Source organism: Hetaerina americana, unplaced genomic scaffold (assembly GCF_022747635.1).
Source record: "Hetaerina americana unplaced genomic scaffold, ioHetAmer1.1.p SCAF_11, whole genome shotgun sequence".
Taxonomy (NCBI): Eukaryota; Metazoa; Arthropoda; class Insecta; order Odonata; family Calopterygidae; genus Hetaerina; species Hetaerina americana.
In genome coordinates, this window is record NW_027286181.1 from 40,122,867 (window position 1) to 40,145,031 (window position 22,165).

At 36.5% G+C, this 22,165-nt stretch overlaps 1 protein-coding gene across 1 annotated transcript in view; it reads right to left on the reverse strand.

Annotated features, from left to right (window-relative positions):
• LOC139701162 (glutamate receptor ionotropic, kainate 1-like) overlaps positions 1-22,165 on the reverse strand; it is a 469,093-nt gene that overhangs the window by 109,216 nt on the left and 337,712 nt on the right. Inside the window, exon 3 of the mRNA XM_071599737.1 lies at positions 21,801-22,052. Coding sequence (XP_071455838.1) covers positions 21,801-22,052 — 252 coding nt within the window. The remainder of the gene's footprint in view (positions 1-21,800; positions 22,053-22,165) is intronic.

Consider the following 22,165-nt stretch of genomic DNA (forward strand, 5'->3'; position numbering starts at 1 on the left):
CCATTTTGAATAGTTTCAATAGATTGATTCCCTTCAAACAAAACTTTGACATATTTGAAATGTAGCATAGGGTGAAAACCTGGCGTTTGAAGGTGCCAATGATAACGGATAGTTTTCGCGTTTTATAAATACCTTTCTGGATTGATTTGTCGCAGTATGTTTATGTATTGGAAGAAATGACTCGCTCAAAAATGTACTAGGATGATGGAATGTTTTAGAAGAAATTCACGATTCACTGAGAAAACATCTCCTTTGTGCGCTCTTTTCTTCATCAGTTTATTTTTCACCTAAGTAATAAAAAATATATAATTAATTAACCAGGCAAAAATTGGTTATTTTTACAGCAGATGAAATTTCAGTCGATTTCGAAGGAGTTACATTCAGCTAAAAATTCCATTAATAAAAAACAAGAGCTTAATAGTGCGTTGTGCTTTTTAGGGTAATAAGACAAGACAAATTGATGTTAAAAAGGGTGTAACATTGATTTTAAGTTCAAAGCTAAAGATTATCTTCGTGTCATCTTTGATTTAATGGGATAGTGAACACCCGTCGAAGGAATAGATCTACGTTCTCATTAGAATCCCTAACACACTCTGGTAGCATTGGTATTTTAAATTTTTAACCGGAATATGACTTAAGGTTTGGGAAAGGTAAATCTATGACCTTAAGCATGTGATGTTGTCTCTATGTTGATGTTGTCTCCTAAGATGAACGAGATTTTTCTCCTGAAATTATAGTTTATTAGATATTTTCAAACAGTTATGGCCAGGTGAAACATTGACTGCAATGGAAGAATTGCCAATAATAAATGAACACAATACGAATTTGCGTCTCTAAATGAAGGCTCGAATTCTTGGACGAAACTATATATCCCGAAGGATTCCCTTTAAGCCAGAGAATTCATTTGATCCTTCGAATTTTCGTGGACAGCTCTTTATTTATCGATGGTGTCTAATAAAGTTTGGATACACAAATGCTTGAGGTATGAAGTAGGAACCATCTTCGAAAAAGTGTCCGAAATTCAGCGATTTTCTCATGATTGGCCTACCACTTGAATCCTTTATTTGCAAATGTTACGCCATTTGACGTAACTCCAGTGCCAAAATAACTATTTTAAGCATGAAGGCAAAACAAATAATTTGTATCGGAGGATGAGGGAGATGGAATAACTCATACTACCTCTTTATTCCTTTATTTGCGAATATTACGCCATTTGACGTAACTCCAGGGCTTAGATAACTATTTTCAACCATGAGGACAACATAAATGATTTGCATTGGAGGAAGATGTAGAAAGAATGACTCACCGCTAGTTTCAATGAAAAAATGACAATCACAAAAATTATTTGTCCGCTGCTGCCATATATTATCCGTATTGCGAAGAGAAAGACGACAAAATGTCACTTGGTGCTAATTATTTGGAAGTTTTTGTCTCACTCTAGTTCAACCTTGGTCATTTATCTTATCAGTTAATTGAACTAGCTTTCCTGCCATGTTAATTTCAATTTGCATGTGAAGTTATCATATTGAATTCTATTTTAAATGAGTAGATAACTCTGCAAACATTTTTTTACAAACTGCCGATAATGACAATTAGAAATAATTCCAAGCCTTATTGTAGGTGTGCATGTACATTCAAGTTGTATCGGATAGGTTAATTGATTTCATTACACGTGGGTCAATTGAATTCAATATTTTCATCACCATTACATGCTCGGCACTGATATTACGAGTCACTCGTATAATAATATTCTTAGATTATGTTTTACACTATTGCACCTACATGAATAACGGTTATTCTTTCCCTTCAGTTCATTTATTTCGCCGTTTTCTAAACCTTACCCAATGAACCGGAGTTTGGTGTTCTCAATATGATGCGCTATATTTAATCTCTCTAATTTTCTCTTTTCACCGTTTCTTCCCTAACCATGCTCTTTACATTATTTGCCGCATTGATCCTCCATCTAAAATATGGCCTTCCCCCTTTCTCATTCCTACAGTATTCAATTTCGCCACTCTTTTTCCAACGTTGTCTTCACTCTCCCACTCCACGCCTCCAAATCATCATAGCACTCTCTCCTGAGCCATTTTCCCAATAGTCTCCTCCATAAGTGTTGTTTCCCCAGATGTGGTCATTCTTTATCCTGCCACTTCTTGTTACGTCGCAAATTCACTTCAACATCCTCATGTTATCCTTTTATGTCTTTCACTTCCGAGATCGTAAAATTGGTTGGCTCTCTGCACCAAAGAGCATCGCCGGTTTCTTACTTCTCTCATATCTTGCAAGTCCCTTTTGTGCCACTCGGTATCCCACTTATCTTCCTCCTGTTAGTTAGAACACATTTTATACTGAGCTGAATTTCCGCCATGGCTCAACAAATTCGTTTTACTCTTTGACAGACAATAGCTTTTCTTCGTCTAGTTTAATAAATACTATATTCCTAATTATTTTTTTCTAATACTCTGATTTCGCTGGGATAATCCTAATTTTTACAATTTTCACCAGTTTAATCAATTTATATTATACTTACTTTGAGATCAAATTATTAACAGCATGTAATTCAGGCGAGTGTAATAAATTGAAACTAATTAGATGGGTCTGTTCGTTTGAAAGTACGATTACTCAAAGAAAACAGTAAAAATTAAAATGTAATATCATGAGCAGATTCAATTGGAATATTTCAAAAAATCACCATTTAAATTCTTTAAAGTTGACAGTTTAATTTTAAAGAATATTTTTTTATACGTGTGCATTGAGAGGTTATTCAATGTTCAGCGTACTGCCTGTATTGCGCAACAGGAGTAATTTAATAGCTTTTCTACTTTAATTTCATTCGTACTATTCATCATAGCCAGCAAATAAATTCAAATGGAATCGAATGGTATAGAAAATAGAATTTTGAGTTGGACCCAAAGCAGGAGAACTTTTGGCTCCTGATAAACCGCCTAGGTCAGCATAGATCTTAAAAATTCCGATTACGGCTGTAATATTCTTTGCATAAAATTTTAAATAAGCCATTTCCAATGTAATTGCATTTCTGAAAAAGAAGTAACTATTTAGCTTCATGTCTGGCGAATAATAGATGAAATATCATTTTTTCAAGGAATTTCTGGTGGGAAATCATTAAGCCTGGAAATGTCACTACCAAAAACTAAGATAACTAGATATTTGTGTCCTGAAATTACACATACATTTCTTCCAGACGCAAATTTTGTGAGGGGAGATATGAAGTAACAAACCATAGGAATGAAGGAATGAGGGGAAATGGCTGAAAATTCAGAAGCCTAGTTCAAAGAGAAGATCAAATTCATCTGCCTGCAGATTTTAATTTTGAAAAGGCTTTACGTAAATTATGAGGTAGTTTAAATGCGGCTGAATCTGAGAAACGAAATTCAGTTTTGGAATAGAGCTCTTATCGTATCACGAATATTTTTTATGCAAGATAATAATTTAATGCGATTACAAACAGTGCATGCGCGTTATTAAGTATGCACCCCCATTCCATTAAGAGCTGTACTCTTAATTTAGTCATATCCGAAATAGAAATTTTGGAGAAAAGTTAACCAAGAAATTTATGAAATTAAGTTCTTTTCAAGAAAGGAAATATTTTGGACTGGAAAATAGTTTAGAGACCCTTGAGTCCCCCTTACCCTAGAGAGAGTAAAAACCAGATTCCTACAATTAACAATTTTAGATTAAAAATACTTTAATTCTGCAAGTATAAATACATGTACATATTTCCATGTTTTACACTAACTTCATTTAATATTCTCAAGATAAATTAATGAAAAAAGTATATTTATTAAGTCTACTTTGCTCGGGAATTACCGAACATCTTTAAGAATAGTAAACATTTATAAAGTACATTGCTTACGTTACGAACAAGAATAATGACTCAAAAATGTAAAAATATTTAAAGATGAATAGGAAAGTCTCAGAAATAGTAGATTTAGTAAAGGCTACCCAATGGAAATTTCACAAAAGAAATATCCAAATAGAAAATTTCACAAACGAAAATAAATATCAATAGAATATGACTAACCTATTATCATATATTTTATGGAAACAAAAAATATAAAATATTTCGTTCATTTGAAATACATTTAAAAACATAAAAAAGAAAGAAAGGTTCCTCCGTCATGAATACAAACAATTAATAAATATAAAATAATATTGAACAACATAAGCAATATTAAAGAGAGGTATTTCTGAAGAAGTAACGGTAGAGAAATTAATTTGACAAGGACACTTTACTGAGTCTACCATTATTTAATCTACGAATTCATGTAAAAAAGATTGCCTGAAGGTTTAAGAAAGAATATAAATATCATATATTAAGTAAATAACATAGTGTTGATCGCAAAAAATTAGGATGACTGGCAAAGAGCAAAGAGACATTGAGTTAGGATAAATTGCCATATTGGAAAGAATTAGTAAAAAAAGAAAACAGTGGCTTACAAAGAACCAATCATATGGGAAATTTAATGATATTTTAGGGAAAAATGAAAAGTAAATAGTAAAAGGTATTAATGAGTAACACTATGAATGAGTACTCAAACGATAACATAAATATAAAAATAACGATAAATGCACAAATAACGCAAGCAGGACAAATTGGGGAGGGAGGCGGTATCCTTCTGGTTTTAACAAAATCCTAAATTAAACAAAATTAAAATTAGCGCACAAAATTTATGAATTAAACGCGGGGAAAAAGTTAGCAAAAAAGATGTTTTTGCATTTGTCAAATAAGAGTTTTTTTTTGGTGAGAAACAAACTTGCACGGGATAATTGTTCGAGATATAGAGCGTGCGATGCGAGAAATTTGTTTTTGGTCTTCTTTAATTAAATATTTAAGAGAATCAATGAAAAGTAATTCAAAATTATTAACAATGGATTCATAAATAACTGAAGTATAAAGAAAAAACAAAAGACAAAAAAAAATTATCCAGAAGAAGATTGTGGGAATTTCACCCGATTCCGGCAGGCTACGTGGCAAAAAATTATTTTAATTTAAATAAGATTAGACAATAATAATGGAGTGCAATATGTATCTGGATATCACACCGACAAATTTGTGACGATCAGAAAACTATCAAAGTAGGATTAACTGTGAAGCTACCAATTTACTGTGTATGCCGGCATCGACAGAGTGGGTTGAACCCAGAATGAGTATGAAAGTATTTAAAGCAAGAAAGGTAGTGAAAGGTTTTAATAAAATTTTCATCAGGCCAACTTAAACAGGGTTAAACTTTGTTGAGATATTTAAAGTATGACTGGAGGTGTTTGAGCATTTGTTGCTAATGTTACAGGACACCCTGGGAAACAGATCTGATCTGGGACCCACGCTCGTGTTCAATAAACAGGGTGAGCGAGGCATGAGCGAGAACACGAGATACGACCCGACTACGACCCAGTGGAACGAGCGACAAATTTGGCTGAGAGGTCAAACAGATGGAAAGTGGGGGGTGGGTGGGTTAGTCCTCCTTGAAGGGTTGAGTATGTGGGGAAACGAGGAAATCCTCGTCTCGGTTGACGAGAGGCGTCACACGGGTCTGTAGATTTTCGAGATTGCCGCCGACGCCGGAGAGCCGCCACCTGTCGCGACGCCATTCAACGATCCGATGGGAGAAACCCAAAATCCCGTCCGAACGGGAGCGGCTGCGGTTATTTGACGGACGTCCGGGCACTAATAACCGATTTCCCAATCCACCCTCTCCCATACGAGCCCCATTGTCGGCCAAGCGACATGAGAAGAATCGGGGAGGGACGGCGGGGAACGCGTGCGAACGTAGCATGTACGGCGGGGGAAAGATAGGATCCCGATCTCGCTCGGAAGGCGACGATGTACCCACAGAGGTGGAAGCGATCTGACCGCTTGTTGCTCCTTACCCGTCTTCCGCTATTGTCAAAGGGACAAGGCTCGGGCCTTCACACCAGCCTCCCCCCGCGTGATTAATTTCCTCCCCATGTGCCCGACTGCCTCAAAAAATCCACCACTGGGGTCACGCTTGGCCACTCGATGTTAAAAAAAAACAAACGAGACATGTGCGATGTCGCTGATGAGGTCGGAGAAGAAACCCGATGCTTTCGAGGGGCTTGGATACACCCAGGTTTATTGTGCTCGTTACGAAGCCCATCAGATAAAAACGATAGCAAATTTATGTAAATCATTCTCAATGATAATTCGTATTTATTGATCTCATATCACTTTTTATTCCATTTTACAATACAAAAGTTATTAAAACACAGGATATGGTAAATTTAGTAATTGCCAATCATTAACATTTAGGATAGCACTATAATACAATTAAATATTCACCGGAATCATAATTAATTGCATAAATTGATGCATAAAACTTCATCACCAAGTTTCACATAATAGTGGATACCAAACTCGAATAATATTTCAGCTTCACCATAATTTTAGGATGCATGTAATATAGTACAAAAGTGCAATTCGGTGCAGTTTCAGTGTTTCAAACTTACGACAGCTACAACATTTTAAACTTAACCGCGTGTGTGTGTGTATATATATATATATATATATATATATATATATATATATATATATATATATATATATATATATATTCCCCCTATTTTGGATATAATTACTTTATACTCTGGCTCCAGCTTTTTTTCAGAAGAGGCAGTATGCTCCGTGAATACATAGTTTACCTTTAAGATATAAATGTAGCTATACAGGGGGAAAATGAAGAAGACCTGTGGTGCCAGATCGGGAGAATAGGGCGGGTGCGGCAACGTGGCAACGCCGTATTTGGCCAGGAGCTGTCTGACGACGAACGCGCCACGGCACGGCGCGCATGGAACACCTTGCGCATGGCCAAATCCTGTGAAATAATGCGTTGGACGTTGGATGCAGACAGACCCAACTGGTCTGCAATTTCTTCACTGATTAAGCGTCGGTCTGTGTTCAGCAGTGTCCTCACTCTGTCCACATTCGTGTCGGTTCTTGCCGTCGACGGCCGTCCGGAGCGATGGTCGTCTTCAACGAGCTCCCTACCCTCTTGAAACAACTTGTGCCACTCCAATACTATGGAACGGCTTAAGGCAGTGTCCCCATAAGCCTGCTTGATCATATCGAGGGTCTCAGTTGCCGTCTTCCCGAATTTCGCACAAAACCTCACGGAATAACCTTGCTCTAAATTCAGATTCATTTTGTTTTTCGATGCGGACAAAAAACTTACTTCACTAAAAACGGTGTCCTCACTCAACGACAGCCCGCAGGCGACTGAGGTTGGTGTTGGTCTGTTACTAAGAGCCCCCTCCTCCTTACCCTGTCAGGCGGCCACCCCTCCACCGCTCCGTTCGCGCCAGAGAAAATAAGTCCTACCACTTTTGGGTGCGACCCTGTATATATATATATATATATATATATATATATATATATATAATATGCATTATATTATATTAATGCATTATATTATATTAGTGTATTATATTATAGCATAGCATCCCTTCCACCATCTGACCCTCCACTAAAACTCAAAACAATAGAGCAGGCATTTCTCTAGCTCCTTCATTCCTGAAATAAACCTGGCACTAATACTATTCATTGACTACCTCAGTCTTCAGATATTTTCATCCCCTCTCCGCTCCCAGAACCTTCCGTATTATTCCCACACTTCTAAAACATCCCCTCCCAACTATTCCCCTCGCAGACCTTTCCACACCTTATTCCATCCAACATCCCCGGCCTCTTCTGTCGTAACCGTCTTAGTTCCTTCCTTAACTACATTCAGAAAGGTGGCTTGACCACCTGAAATTCGAAACTTGTGAGTTTCTCTTCTTTTTTGTGTGTGTCTGTGTTTTTGTTCGCTGGTGCTATCAAGAGATACATGATAAATAAATAAATACCTTGTGACTCCTAACAAAACGAACTCCAGTATCCCACTCTACATCAGGACCCTTTTCATCTCTGAGTACTTTCTTCCTCCCTTCATCCCTTCCAAAATCCCTATCCTGTTTCTTCCATTTCCTCGTTCGCCTAACATTCTCCCCTCTATTAGTCTTCAACAGCCCACAGCCGGTCAATACCCCTTTCATCCACTTTTCCTGCCTCCATAGGATTTCTCCCAACAAACCCCTTTCTTCGCCCACCATGACCAGTACTTCCTCATTTGTTTTCTTCTCTGTCCATTACACTTTCTTCATTCTTCTCTACACCCACATTTCAAAAGCCTACAGTCTACGTCTATCCTCCTGCTTCAATGAACACGCGTTGTACATCACTAAGCTACACATAAAAGTTTTCACGAGTCTTTTCTTAACATCCTTACTCAACGTCCCTGTCATCAACTCCCTCCTCCTTGTGAAAGCCTCTTTGCTTAGCGCAATTCTTCTCCTTGCGTCCCTACTACTTTGACCGTGTTGGTCCAAAACACTACCGAGATACGTAAACTGTTCCACCTGCTCCAGTTTTTGCCCTTTTATTTCAATGTTTAGCTTAGCCTTTCTCATTCTCAAAATCGCATAACCTTTGTTTTATTAATATTGATTTTCATCCCATGCCTGTCGCCCTGAATTTCCAATTCACTCAGCTATGCTTGCAACCCCTTGGCTGACTGACAAACTAAAGCTTGATCATCAGCAAACCTAACTGATTTTACGAATTCCCCGTCCACTTTCATTCCCACCTCCAGTTCTTCCCATGCCTCTTCAATCATTTCCTCTGCATACAGGTTAAACATCAACGGTGATAATGGGCAACCCTGCCTTACACCTCTTCCTAACACTGCCCAACCGAACTCCCCGTCCCCCACTCGCACCTGAGCAGTCTGAGACATGTACAGGTTGCGGATTAGCCTCCTTTCCCTCTAATCTATTCCTATTTTCCGCAGCATACTCATTAGTTTTTTCCAATTCACTCTATCAAACGCTTTTTCGAAATCTACGAAACAGGCAAATACCTCCTGGTTGTGTTCTTTATTCCTCTCGATTAATAATCTCATTACTGCAATGGCATCACGCGTGCCTCTCCCCTTCCTAAACCCAAACTGATCATCCCCTAAGTAATCATTTGCCCTACCCTCTATCATTTTGTTTATGATCCTGAGAAGAACTTTAGCTGCGTGGGATATCAAACTTATTGTCCTGTAGTCCTCACATGATGTAGCCTTTACCTTTTTCGGAATAGGAACTAAAACTGATCTCACAAAGTCTTCCGGCCAGATTCCTTCCTCAATGATACTACGAATCAGCGCATATAGCATCTTCCTCCCACATTTTGCTAAACATTTTAGTAGTTCCATAGGAATATTATCCACGCCCACGGCCTTATTTAGTTTTATCTCCCTTAATACCCTTTCCGTCTCATCGTCGAGTATGCCTGGACCTAAGCCATCGTCCTCTACGAAATGTTCCTTTTCTATGTCTAACTTTGTTGGTCTAAGGTATTTACTATACAGTTCTTCTATATAGTCCTTCCATATCTCTCTCTCTTTATATATATATATATATATATATATATATATATATATATATACTCATACATATATACATATATATGGGAGTATATATACATATACAGGTATATACGTATTCGTATATATACATAAACCTGTATATAGTACGATGAGATCTTAGTTGAACATTTTGATTGAACAACCTTAAAACGGAAAAACTATATTTATTTCTTAAAAGTAAACTATTTATTCACGGAACACAGCCTCTTCTGAATAAAAACATGAGCCAGAGTACGTAGTGGTCATACCCAAAATAGGGGGAATCGGCTTGATGTTGATACTTCCCATCGTACGGAAGTTGGGTTCAAATCCCGAGGATGGCCAAATGTTTTAGGAAGTATCGCGATCGTTGCTTGGGTACATTGTGAAGAATATTTCAATTGAAATTGACTCTTCATTGGATGCATTTTTAAACTCTGGACCCCTTCGCGGGTTGTCTAAGAGTAGGATACTACCAACTTTTGGTTTCTGTATCCACTTCTCGCCTTTCCTGAATATTCTGCCTCTCCAAAACTTTTTACCAAGCACTAATGGAGAAAATGACCTCAGCTTTCAGTCACATTCCGTAATTGCTACTACTATCGTGGATCGGGGCACCAACTACCATCCCCTGTGTGAAACTCAACGGTAACCTGTCAGTTCTGCAGATGCGTCAATTCCTTAACTACCGTCGACCTTTTGGTCGCTGCTTGCACGTTGTTTCGTCAGCGCAGGCCCGAAGTAACGTGGTCAGTAGTCTGTTTGCCCAGCAATTCCTTCAGGGCCGAGTTCCCCTAATTTTGAGCGGTCGCCAAAGGGTACCAAGCTGCCCGCCGTTTGATTCCTACCAATGTAAGCAAAAGAGGCTCAGAAGAGGGTCCCCTCATTTTATTATCGTCATCACGTATCAATATTTAATTCCAATCATTTCATCGATGTTTAAAGCGGAATTTATTGCCAGGTTATCGCGTAAAGTAATGTCTGGAACTGATTAATTCACGATTTTTAATTGTAGATATATTTATTGGTCCAATGAATGACTTCGAGATGGAATTAAATAAAATTTGTGAAGACATTTAGTCATTATTTGACATTGAATTAGAGGGAGGATCCTCCTATTTTATATCAGAGAAAGAAATTCATTTATTCACTACGAACTACTGAGAATTTATTGCGCAAAAGGTGCATTAATTATGGAAGAAATCAATAGTTACCCTGAGTAAAATGAAAATAATCATTAGTTTACTTTTAGAACTCCAGTAGAATACTCAAGATTTCAAGTAAAATTTATCTCCCTTCATTACAAAAGCAACTATCTTTTGCACATGAAACGAAGACACATAAATATGAAAAAAGGGTTATTTCTGTGTTCTTTAAAGACAGAATCATGAAGAGAATTTAATGAATGAACTAGGAAGAGCGTAACAATAGGAGCGATTAACATAAAAAGAAAAAAATATATTATTCTTATCTTACACAATACGATTAAAACCAATTAGTAATTTTAAGCCCCTAAAGTTACTTTGAAAGCATACATTTGTAAACAAATCTTTCTTTCAGCCAGCAAAAATATGCCTCCATCCAGGCATAGTAAAATAATGAACCCCGCTTCATTCATGGTAAAAGTTTCAACATTATTTGCAGCATTTGTATACATTTCTAGTTACGACATTGATATTTATCATAGCTAAGAAAAAATATACTCTGCAAACTGCTGTTTGGCTAAAAGATTTTAATATAAAAATTATGCTTCCAAGCAAAGTAATTTGCTTTTCATTAGTCACTATTAACCTCTTTTTTCGAGTAATAATACATGGATAGCCCTCTTATTACTAGCCTGTGAAATGTATTCATCCTATGAATTTTTGTTATTTTTAGACAGGTGTTACTCATTACATCAAATAATAATGGAAGTTGAATAAGTTTGAAACCGAGGTTTTTAGGATGCATAATGGATTAATTAAACTGGATTACTGAGAGGTTTGCAGTTTCTTTTCAATGAAGAGTTAATAGGCTCACGTATCATTAGGGTAATTGCATCTCCTTTTCTTCCACATATATTCTTAAAAACATGAATACTGAGGAGGAAAAAATAATGCGATAACGCTCAGAGGGGAGGAAGCTTTAAAAGCCTCTTAAACGTAATTTGTTAAGTTAAAATGCGGCCATAAAACCATGTACTGCAGGAACAATTAATGTTCCTTATAAGCGGCCTAGTTTCGCTTTTATGAAAAAAATAATACAGGGAGGTGAAGAGAAAAATGATGCTAAGGACAGCGCAAATATGATTATAACGTGTTCATCGTGCACCAAAACAATTAGTTCAACGAAAAACTCGTGGGAAATTATGTATATATATCTACGGAGTATTTCACAGAAGGACTAGTCAGAGAAACAGAAAAGGCATAAAGAGATATTTCTTTGGCAATACGTTTGAAACCCCAATCGACAGGTATATTGAATTTGAAGACAACCCCAAATTAATTCGGAGTTGAGAAAGAAGTACTTAGAAGGCAAATGGCGTTTAATTTTATATCAAACATTATTCCATGCCCCTTCCAGAATCTATCATATTTTTATATCATTGGCAGCCCAATTTTTGATGAGGTATTACATTATTAATAATATTCTACCGTTTAATGTTGGATTTTAATAAAAAAAGATTAATAAACGATACATTTCTTTGTCTTTCCTAACAAAACAACCTGGCATCCATCCTCACATGAAATAAACCCTTAATTGCGTCCAATATGCCTTCGTTCTCTCCTCTATCACATCTTTCAGCATACCATCGATACTCAAAACGTACATTCATCTTTCCTGCATTATTTATATTTTCCCAATAATCTCCTCTCTCCCCCCCCCCATGGCTAGCACTTCCTTACTCCAAAAGCCTGTAATGGGCTCTAACATACATATTGTTTCAATGAAAATGTTTCTGCATTATAAAAAACCACGTCACATTTGAGTGTTATCATTTATTACATTACTATTTTGGTTTTCAACCCACCACACTTCCGAAATATAGCGACGTTTGTAAACAATTTGCCTCAAAAGCAAATTTTATTCAATTTGACCCTAAATTGTGGTAATTAATCAATTCACATGTAATATAGGTATTTATCTAGCAATAAATATCAGTTTTAAAAGATCTCTTTGATTATATATCATTTGAATGGTTTAAATCAAGCCAAATCAAAAATATCCCGGTTGAATTCTGTTATTTTCAACATTTGATGATATTTTAATTTGAACGATTGATATTTGAGGTTTTTCCTTGATTGAGTTTCTAAATTAGTCATACAAATTTATCCTTAAAATCGAGGTTCAATAGTGTGAAACGTCCTCGAGGAAATCGTACTAAGCAGTAGACTGTAATAATGATCACGTTTTCATTCTGGCTCCTGCATGCAAATGAGTATTGAAAATGGCTTACCTTCACAATACGAGTTAAAATCTTTTAAATACCCTTTTTAATTCCGCTGAATAGTTACTAAATATGTGTTTGGCTTTCATTGAAGATGCTTAGTACCAAATAAGAGGTAATTTCATTCAGCAGCATCTTTTATTATGCGGAAAATTTAGCATTTTAAATAATTTAAAACTGTTCCAAAATATTTAAAAACTGATAAATGAACGTTTCATACCAGCGAGTGCTTTGCCGAAGAGATAAAATTTTGAAATTCATGTTTACTTTATAATTATATCTCTAAGGTAAACATTGCAAAAACGCGCTACTAGTTTCATCCTTCTAATTTTATCGACTTTACTTGTGTAGGTATCTGAATTAATTATTTATGTGGAATGACATTTCGATATTTATCTAGGTACAATACCTCCACGTAATTTCTGCCATCTTACTGTCCATCTGAATTTACAGCTTGTAAAGAGGATGATTCTCTCAGATACTTCCATGAAATATATATTTCTCTTTTGATAGAATTGAAACTTTTCCACAAATTTCGATCTATATGACTGTGATATCCAATATTTTAATGTTTGCTTTTTTCATTCTCCAAATTAGAAAGCCATACGAGTTTAATATATTATAGTAAACACTATGATTTTATTCTCTCACGAGAAAAGCAGCCCGTGGGAGTTTTTATAGAGATTTTTAATTTATGCTCACCACAGTTTTAAATTATTCATTTCATGGACTTAAAAATTTTAAGGACTAATTCAAACTTCATGGGTATTAAATGAATAGGTCACTTTTGAAACCTATTTAATCACAGCAAAAAATTATTAATTCAACGGTTTTTTTTATTCTACAATTGTTCTAAACTTAAGCATCATTAATAATACGACGCATAGAAACAAATTTACTGAGGATACTAAGGAAAATCCCTTACCAGCGATCACATTCAATTAGGATTCGCATTCCTTTTCATTCATTCCAAACAATTTCATCGAGCCCCGCGAGAATGTCTCGATCAGCACAAAAGCCATTAGCTTCAGTACACCCCCTTTATTAACAACGGTCGATGGACACAAAGGAAATTGAACGCGCTAGTTCCTCATTATCTTTCACGTAACCCAAAACAGCCGGTCCGAGAGCGCAAACATTATCCCGAATCAAGTTCAACGGTGTTGCGCATAAAAAAATCATCTTATGGCGGACGGGAGGGAAGGGATCCTTAATATCTCTCGCAAAGGGTTGGCAAATTTCAAAACCAATTTCTTGAGAATCCACATACTATCCGCAAACCGCTCCATTAACTGCACTCGCCTTGCAAGTGTCACCCGCCCCCAAGCCAATCGGATTCCACCCTTGCGGCGTCACCGCCATTGGATCCGTCACGCCGATGGCGTCCCACGCTGCACTTGTAATTTGACACCGAGAGTGATTCCCTTGGGTGGGCGGACGTAATGCGTGCGTGCGTGGGTGCGTGCCTGAGAGATCCTCGTATCCGCAGTGGCGACGCCGGTCCGTCAAGCGGACGAAGAGCGCACTGCCGGAAGCGAATGGAGTCTCTCCGATATCTCCGCCGCGTCTCTCACCATCCCATCACACCCCATTGTCGCCTCGTCGTCCGGGCGGGATTAATGGCGGGCAGACCAGATATAATCCGGGTGCCCGCTCCCGTCCTTTTTATCTATATCTTCTTCTCGAAAAAAATGGAATAAATTTGAAAAAAAACACAACGGCGAGGAATTAAAAACGGAAGCACTGGACCGCGTCACGTCTTGATTGAGGTGCTTTCGGATGGGGAAACTGCGGTGGATCCCGCGGTCCGAATCTAAAAAAATACGAGGGGCTTCGATAATGCGGATTTAATTTTTTTTATTTTTTGGAAATTAGTTGCCCAAGTTTTACAAGCGAACCGCGTGCACAGCGCTATTTGCGTTTTTCTTTTGTTTGCCAACGGCGATAACATTTGACAGTTTCAAGCTCACGCTCACCTGGCGCCATTACCCATTTGTCCCTCAACCTTTTGTTTAGGTCTATTTATTTATGATTAATCCGAATGGCCATTTTGCGTCATAAATTTCCAAAGCAGGCAATTTATCACGCCAAAGGTTGCGTTTAAATGCAAGTACCCTTATTTCAAGGGGCTGACGGCTCGATAATTTTCACTTACATGAATTCCCTTAAACACCACTAATGTAAATCGCATGATGTGACTCGCTGAATACTTATGGTTCAGACGATGGTGTGTTGGAGAAGGAAATTCACAAAAGGGAGGTATTATTTACACGATGGAAATATTATTTCCCAAGACTGAAAATGAGTGAATATTTAGACCTAACTGCGCGACTACATGACATAAAATAATATCAATATTATGATCAATTCTTTTTGTATTACGTTATTTTCCAAATTATATGAGAATTAACTGAGAACTGCAATTCACCTGGAATCATTTTACTTTCCTGGTAGATGTTAACATATTCGTCTGCACCAAAGAAATTTCCCATTGACGGAATTAAAAACAAAGAAATAATACGTGGATTAATACCGTAAAGCTTATAATTCTTAATTATCCGCCATAACTGCCATATTTAAAGACTAATCTTAAAACCTATAATTTTATTTTTAGATTTATATAAAAATTTTAAAACTTAAGTTATTTGATATTGATGGTAGGCCAAAAAGAAGTTATTTTAAAATTCTTCTGCTGATATTGCGGATAATTAGCAACCATAAATTACATTTTTATAATATTTTTGGAAATTAGCATTGAAGATCACCGACTAGTATATTGCTTTTTATTTCCCAAAATACTTGACATTAATATCTCAAATTTAGAAATAAGTAAAAATTCGGATGATGTTTAAAATTGTGGCAGAAAATTGACGCTTCGTTAAGGTAATTTCATGTTCATGCAGTCGTTGAGGTTTGGTAGAGGATGAAAGTCAATCTAATGCACCAACTGACTGTTACCCGCACCAATATTTCCAAAACAAATCATAAATAAAAAAAACTATCTTATGAAAGTTCATTCTGAAAATCGAGTCTTTCGTCTGAAAGGTGCAAAATGAACTTGGTTGACAGCGCACTCTAAATCCAAGACTCCTATTTGCATGCCACTCTTCCACATGAAGAACTTCATCGTGACTATATTCAAATCGACTGTTTTTCGATTCAAAACTATTTTGCGAATTCTTGTTCAAGTATATTTTTAATCACGTTTTAATTTATAATTTTGATTGACACGGTTCGGTATGGCCCCGCGTGCTAAAAGAAAGGCCGTGCGTTCCATTCCGGCTTGGACATAACTGTTGTGTCGCGGGTTTCGGGACCTGGAACAACTGACAACAAGACCGAAGCAGCTCATTAAGTTTTCTGAAGTATCGCCCAGGCTGATGCAACCGAAATAAACATTTCTACGGCGGTAATTTAAGAACATTATTTAATAAAACACTGAATTCAAGCGTGTTCTTGAATATTTGCTTGTAAAAAAATGGAAACATATGTAACAATAGTGAAATAATACGCTCAATACGGATAAGTTTCCAAGATATTGAGGGACGTAGAGGAGAGTTGAGTGAGATTGACAGATTGCATGACACATGAGATGGGCACGTGATAAGGAATGTTGTCACGTGATGAGGAACGTGGTGAATATGCATGAACGTGAGCAGTGCTAAATCTAGGGCGCCTGATCACTTGTCAAAAAACAGCGAAGGCAACCTTATAACTACCTGAATGACGAAATTTCATATGATTTTGCATTTTTCAAAGTATGACTTCAGGTTTTTCATAATGCTTTCCCCAAAACAAGCCAACTTCCACAAAACTCATGAGATTATACAAAGTTTTATTAAATTCTCCAAGAATAAAATAAATATACAGTAGATAAACATTATTAAATTATTTAAAAATAATAATGAATCTGCGAGTACCTATTGACGTCACGTACTCTCCAAATTTCAAAGGGATTATAATATATTGGCACTTCCTTTACATCAAATTTAAAAAAATGCGTGCTCTGATTGCTGGGATGAAAGGGAAATGAGAATCAAAAGAAAGATTGATAAAGCTTCTACCCAATTCAACTAAAAAATTACGTCTAATTCCGAGAATTTCCATTAAAAATATCATTACCGATCGGCACGTGTGCCGATCGGAAATATTATAAGTGCACGTGTGCCTCATGGAATTAGCACCACTCCGATTCCATCATAGGAGAAGTTTAAATGAACCCATTAAGCGCCATTAATTTCAACTAAGCAGTGCTTTAGCAGTGCGTCAACAGGAGCATTCCCAGGTTCATCGTTAAAATTCCCCGCCTCGCGCCACCCCGATAGCCCGCTTCTTTTAAATAACGCCGCTGGAGCCATCAATTCCCAGGATGCAATCGCGAAATTCCTCCTCATTCGATCATCAACATTCATTCCCGTCATTAGACTGGCACGGGGGACTCACAGCGGAGGTATGAAGGGTGGAGATCCTATAATCGCTACCGTGGAGCTAAAAGCCCTTTACGAGCTTCAAGGGCGATTTAAGGCGGAGGCAGAGATATATATTTCTGGCGAACGCTGTTCCTGAGTCGGTTAGAGAGCAATAAATGGTGGAAGCGACGGTGGAGACATCTTTGAGGTCGGGTTTATTACCAGACGCTTTCCCGTACCCTCACTCCCATCTCCTTTTAATTCCGCCTCGAGGCGCTGTAAAATTAAACTGAGTGTACAGTTCAGTGTAATAACCCAAATTGCCTCGGCACCGTTAATTGTTCATTTTACACTCACCAATTAGGATGAAAAAATTACAAAATTTTAAACGGGGGCCCTAATATGCGTGAGCTATTGGCGTGACTGTTTTTTTTATCGCTATTAATATTATCACCCTTCCCTGTGTTTCCGCTCAGTTGGATCGTTACTCTGCTGAGAAATGCTCCAACTGAGCGTTAAGCATTTAAGTATTTGAATGTTGATTAATACTTACTCCTATTTATGATCATCTTGTATTTAGGCAATGTTTAAATGATATGGAGGCTCGTAATATAACGCGAAATGACCAAAAGTCATTGTAAGTCCTGTTACTGACACATATTTTGCCGTGAATAACGCTAAAAATTTAGAAAGGCGCATTTCCGCCTTCGGTGAATATACATCAAACGAAAGTGAGATATGCGCCACATGAATGGAATCTGTAAAGAAGGAAAAATTCATAAAAGTTATTAACCCTGGACATTGGGAAAGATTTTTATAAGTAATAGTAAAACTTGAATTTAAAAATGCGAAAGGATAACTAACAAAACTCAATGCAAAGCAAAGAACAAACAGGAAAATGCATAAATTTCAAGCCTCAGGACAAAAAATATTATCAGCAGCATTTCCACATGCTGAGAAAACATCTACAGTATATTGATGCTTTATGACTAAGTGCCAAGAAAATGTTAAGAGAGGTACGGGAGGGGCTGGAGGAAGGCATGGAAATCAAAGAAGAACCCGTTAAATCTACTTTTCAGATAATCAAGCTTTAATTAGCCAGCCAGCCTTGTGATTACAGTTATTGTTGTTTCTTTGGGACAGGAGCTAATGAGAAAAGACAAAGTTTTCGAGAAATAGGATGGCTAAAAAAATAATAGAAGTATGTGCATAAACTAGCACAGTCAGAATGATACGAGATCTATTAAAGATTTACTTTGGAAGTAGGGAGCAAAACATAAAGAATATTTATTGAAAAACGGCATTAGCTATAGGAGACGTCAAAAATGTGATGGGATTTAATGAGGGGAAACATAAATACAGACGTAAATGAAAGATTACTGAAATATGTAATGTGAAGGTGTACGGCGAGGAAATTTGGTCATTGAGGTAGAAAGGTAATCGCAGACTGGATAGTACTGCAAGCAGAGGAGTATACTAAAAGATAAACGGCCGGAAAGTAAAAAAGAATATTTGGCATGGTGGAGAGGAAAGGAGAGTTTTAGGAGAAATTCAAAATAGGCAGAAAAAATGAATCGAGGGGTAGCGAACTGTTGAAGTTTGTGGCAGAGGGAAGAATTCATGATGGAAAAGGTAATGGCAAGATAATAATTTCCTCGACGAAATGAAGGGAGGCAGAAAAGAGGAGAACGTAAGAATGACTTCCGGTAATGTAGATTTTTCAGTTAATATTTAATGTTGTGCTAGGTTTTGGCTCAGAAATATATCTGAACTTAGACGTAGGACTCATAAAAAATATACTTTGGTCCGTAGATTGATCTTAATATTAATATGGAATATTTATTATTTCGGCTATGTTGTGCTCAAAAGTTCATAAAACCTACGCTTTAACAGGAATGGCCATTGAATCCGCAGGTTGTTTATTAAATTTGATTCCATTTCCCAAAACAGACGTGACTCATATCGAAGCAATATACGAAATACGAAGAGCATGGCGGCCAGGGTGGCTCAAGACACGATCACTTTACGTTTATTTTAATTTCAAGGTATGAAAAATTTCAGTTCCTTTCGTACTCATTCATGTCATAGCTGAAAGCAGCGTCTCCTCTCTCGCGTTAAAATTCTTTTCATGTTCCTCTCGTGCAACAGCCCTTGAAGTGAGATTGCGTGTCTCGGCCTCCAGCTCAGCTGCCTCAGGAGCGATTCACGTCGTGTCTGAGGGAATCAAGGAGCCTGCCTTTTTCCACGCAGATGGAAATAAAGAAAATATCTAGGAGGAATTTTAAAAGTAGATAAGGGGTAGTAATAAGAAGTTGCCAATTCTAAAAGCATTTGAGACTCTGAAACACCTGCAGAATCTCCTAAGAAACCTGTATATCAATGCGAAATGCAATGCAAAAGAAAATTTTTCAAAAGGAGTCAATAGGCTCCTTGAGTCTGAGCCAGATGTTATTTTTACCAATATAACACGGATGAAAATGATTTTTCTTACTTTTAAACGAGTTTTTTAAATTGAACCTCATGAAATGAATAATAAAAATGAGAATTATTTGAAAAACTTATTATTTTTTATTTTTAAGACTTTAATATAATAAGAAAATATGTCAGAGGTATCTCATCAAAATCTATAGGATTTATAAAGTTGAAAACTTTAAATATACTATGAAATTATTATTAATCTTATGAGAACCGAATGTTATTGACAAACAAACAAAAACTGGAAAATATTATTGAAATATGAATTGGAGACATATACACGTATGAGATAAAATAATTCTGCTTCAAGAAAACTTATAATTTATTGCCAATGGTTCTTCATACCATTTTTAACCTCGAATCTTCAAGAGATTGCTAAGGTTAATTTTCCTTCTATAACAACACATTTAGATTGTACAGAAGGGAAATCTAGTTTTTTTTAAACAATTAGAGTTCAATGGCAGAAGTTAAGAAAATCAACCTTGTGCTTAAATAATGGCCATAATAGCCAGTCGTATTTTGCATAAAAATTCAACCTATTTTAATATCAATTGACCTTAGAGATTTTGCAATTGCACAACAAATTTTCTGTATATTGGCTAAGTTAAGATTTATTAGAATAAAAAAAATTCAAATGATATTACGTGTAAAAACATATCGTCCAGAACGCTATATGCTATAGATAATATTATGTACATTATGCTTTCGACACTGCTAAAAAAAGTAATTCCGAGCGCTCCTATCATGTACGTCATAAATGATGCCCTTTTATAGTTTCTTTGCGATATAAATTCGTTTCAAAATCCGCTATTCCCTACTGTTGAACATACCATACCATAATAACATTAAATGCTATCATAATGAGGTATGAATCATTTTACAATAAAGAAGTGGAAAAATATTTGTATCCCTCAATCGCATATATTTCACTATCGTGAGTTTGAAATGCCTAGCGACGTTATGATGATAATACCATTTCAATTTTTTAAGAATCATATTTGAATGTACAGGGGTCGCAGTCGCATTCAGGGTATTCAAATGGATGGATTTCTGGAGGGACCTAGGTAAAAGGGCTCGGGAAAATGAAGTGGGGTGTAACAAAAATCAATATCTAGGGAAAACATAATTATCCAGGATGGCTGGTCCTCTAAATTTTCCTCCTTGAAATTTTTGTTCCCTTAAACACCAAAAAAAATTCAATTTTCATACATTTTACACTCACACACTTTGTTCTTTTCGACTTTAATTACTGACAAAGGCACCTAAACCAAGTCTGATAAATACGTGGTACCTGCGTAATTCTTGTTTTGGTTCGTTGCCAAAGGTTTAATTATAATATAACTAAATTAAAATTATTTAGATATATTTATCATCCTAGATAACTACCAATAAAAAACCTTAGCATTTATTGGAAATGGCCAGTGTGTTTCGATTGCAAACGAAAAACATAGTCTTTAGTCTATCTATTGCTTTGTTTGACAATTCTCTGCCTGCTAGAGGCTGAATAAAGCAATTAATTAAAATAAAATCTTTGCAGTGAGAACCAAATCTAGAATAACATGAAATAATTAAGACAAGAGTTTTCATTACATGAAAACAGAGAAAATCACATTTGTTTACGTCACCAATAAAATTATCCAGCAAGTACTCATTCCTAATGACTAAAATTAATTGACTGAAAATATTCAGTGGTAATCAGTATGGTACATTTAGACCAATTAGCAATTTCAGAACGCTTCGGGTAATAAAACTCTACGGTCCTAAGCCTTAATTGACGTTTATCGATTATAAAGAATATATCACAAGATTTTTATATAAATATTTCACAATTTCATTATAATTGGTAAAAATGTTTTAATTATTTTGACCGTTTTTACCTGGTTCAATAATTAATCCATGTACTTAATCAAATTTTCAAGATTAATTAGACCAAAGTGTTCACATGGGAAAGTACGTATTCACACTAGTCACAATCCAATTGATAATTAAATACCGTTTAGCAGAGTAATATCCATGTAAACTTACCATAGTCTTCTTCGTAGACAATAGCAACTTTTGTCCAGTTGAGGAATGCCATCAAATCCTGGAAAGCGTGGTTCATGTGTTCTTGAGATGGATGCAGGTTGATGGAGAACTCCTTGAATGATGGCTCGAAGTCGACACGAGCTTCGAGATGCGGTATGTCTAAGGCCTCGCAGATGGACTGTATGTGGGCCCCAAGGAGGGGATCTGACGGTCCAAATATTCCCTGCACTCCAAATTCCAGCTGCTTGCAAGCTGTGAAGAAAAACGACACAAAATCAATCATTACTGTTCTAAATTAAGGTCCAGCTTCGAAAATTCTTTTTGGATTCTCAATCATCTGTCCAACTTTCATAGCTGTTAATTAA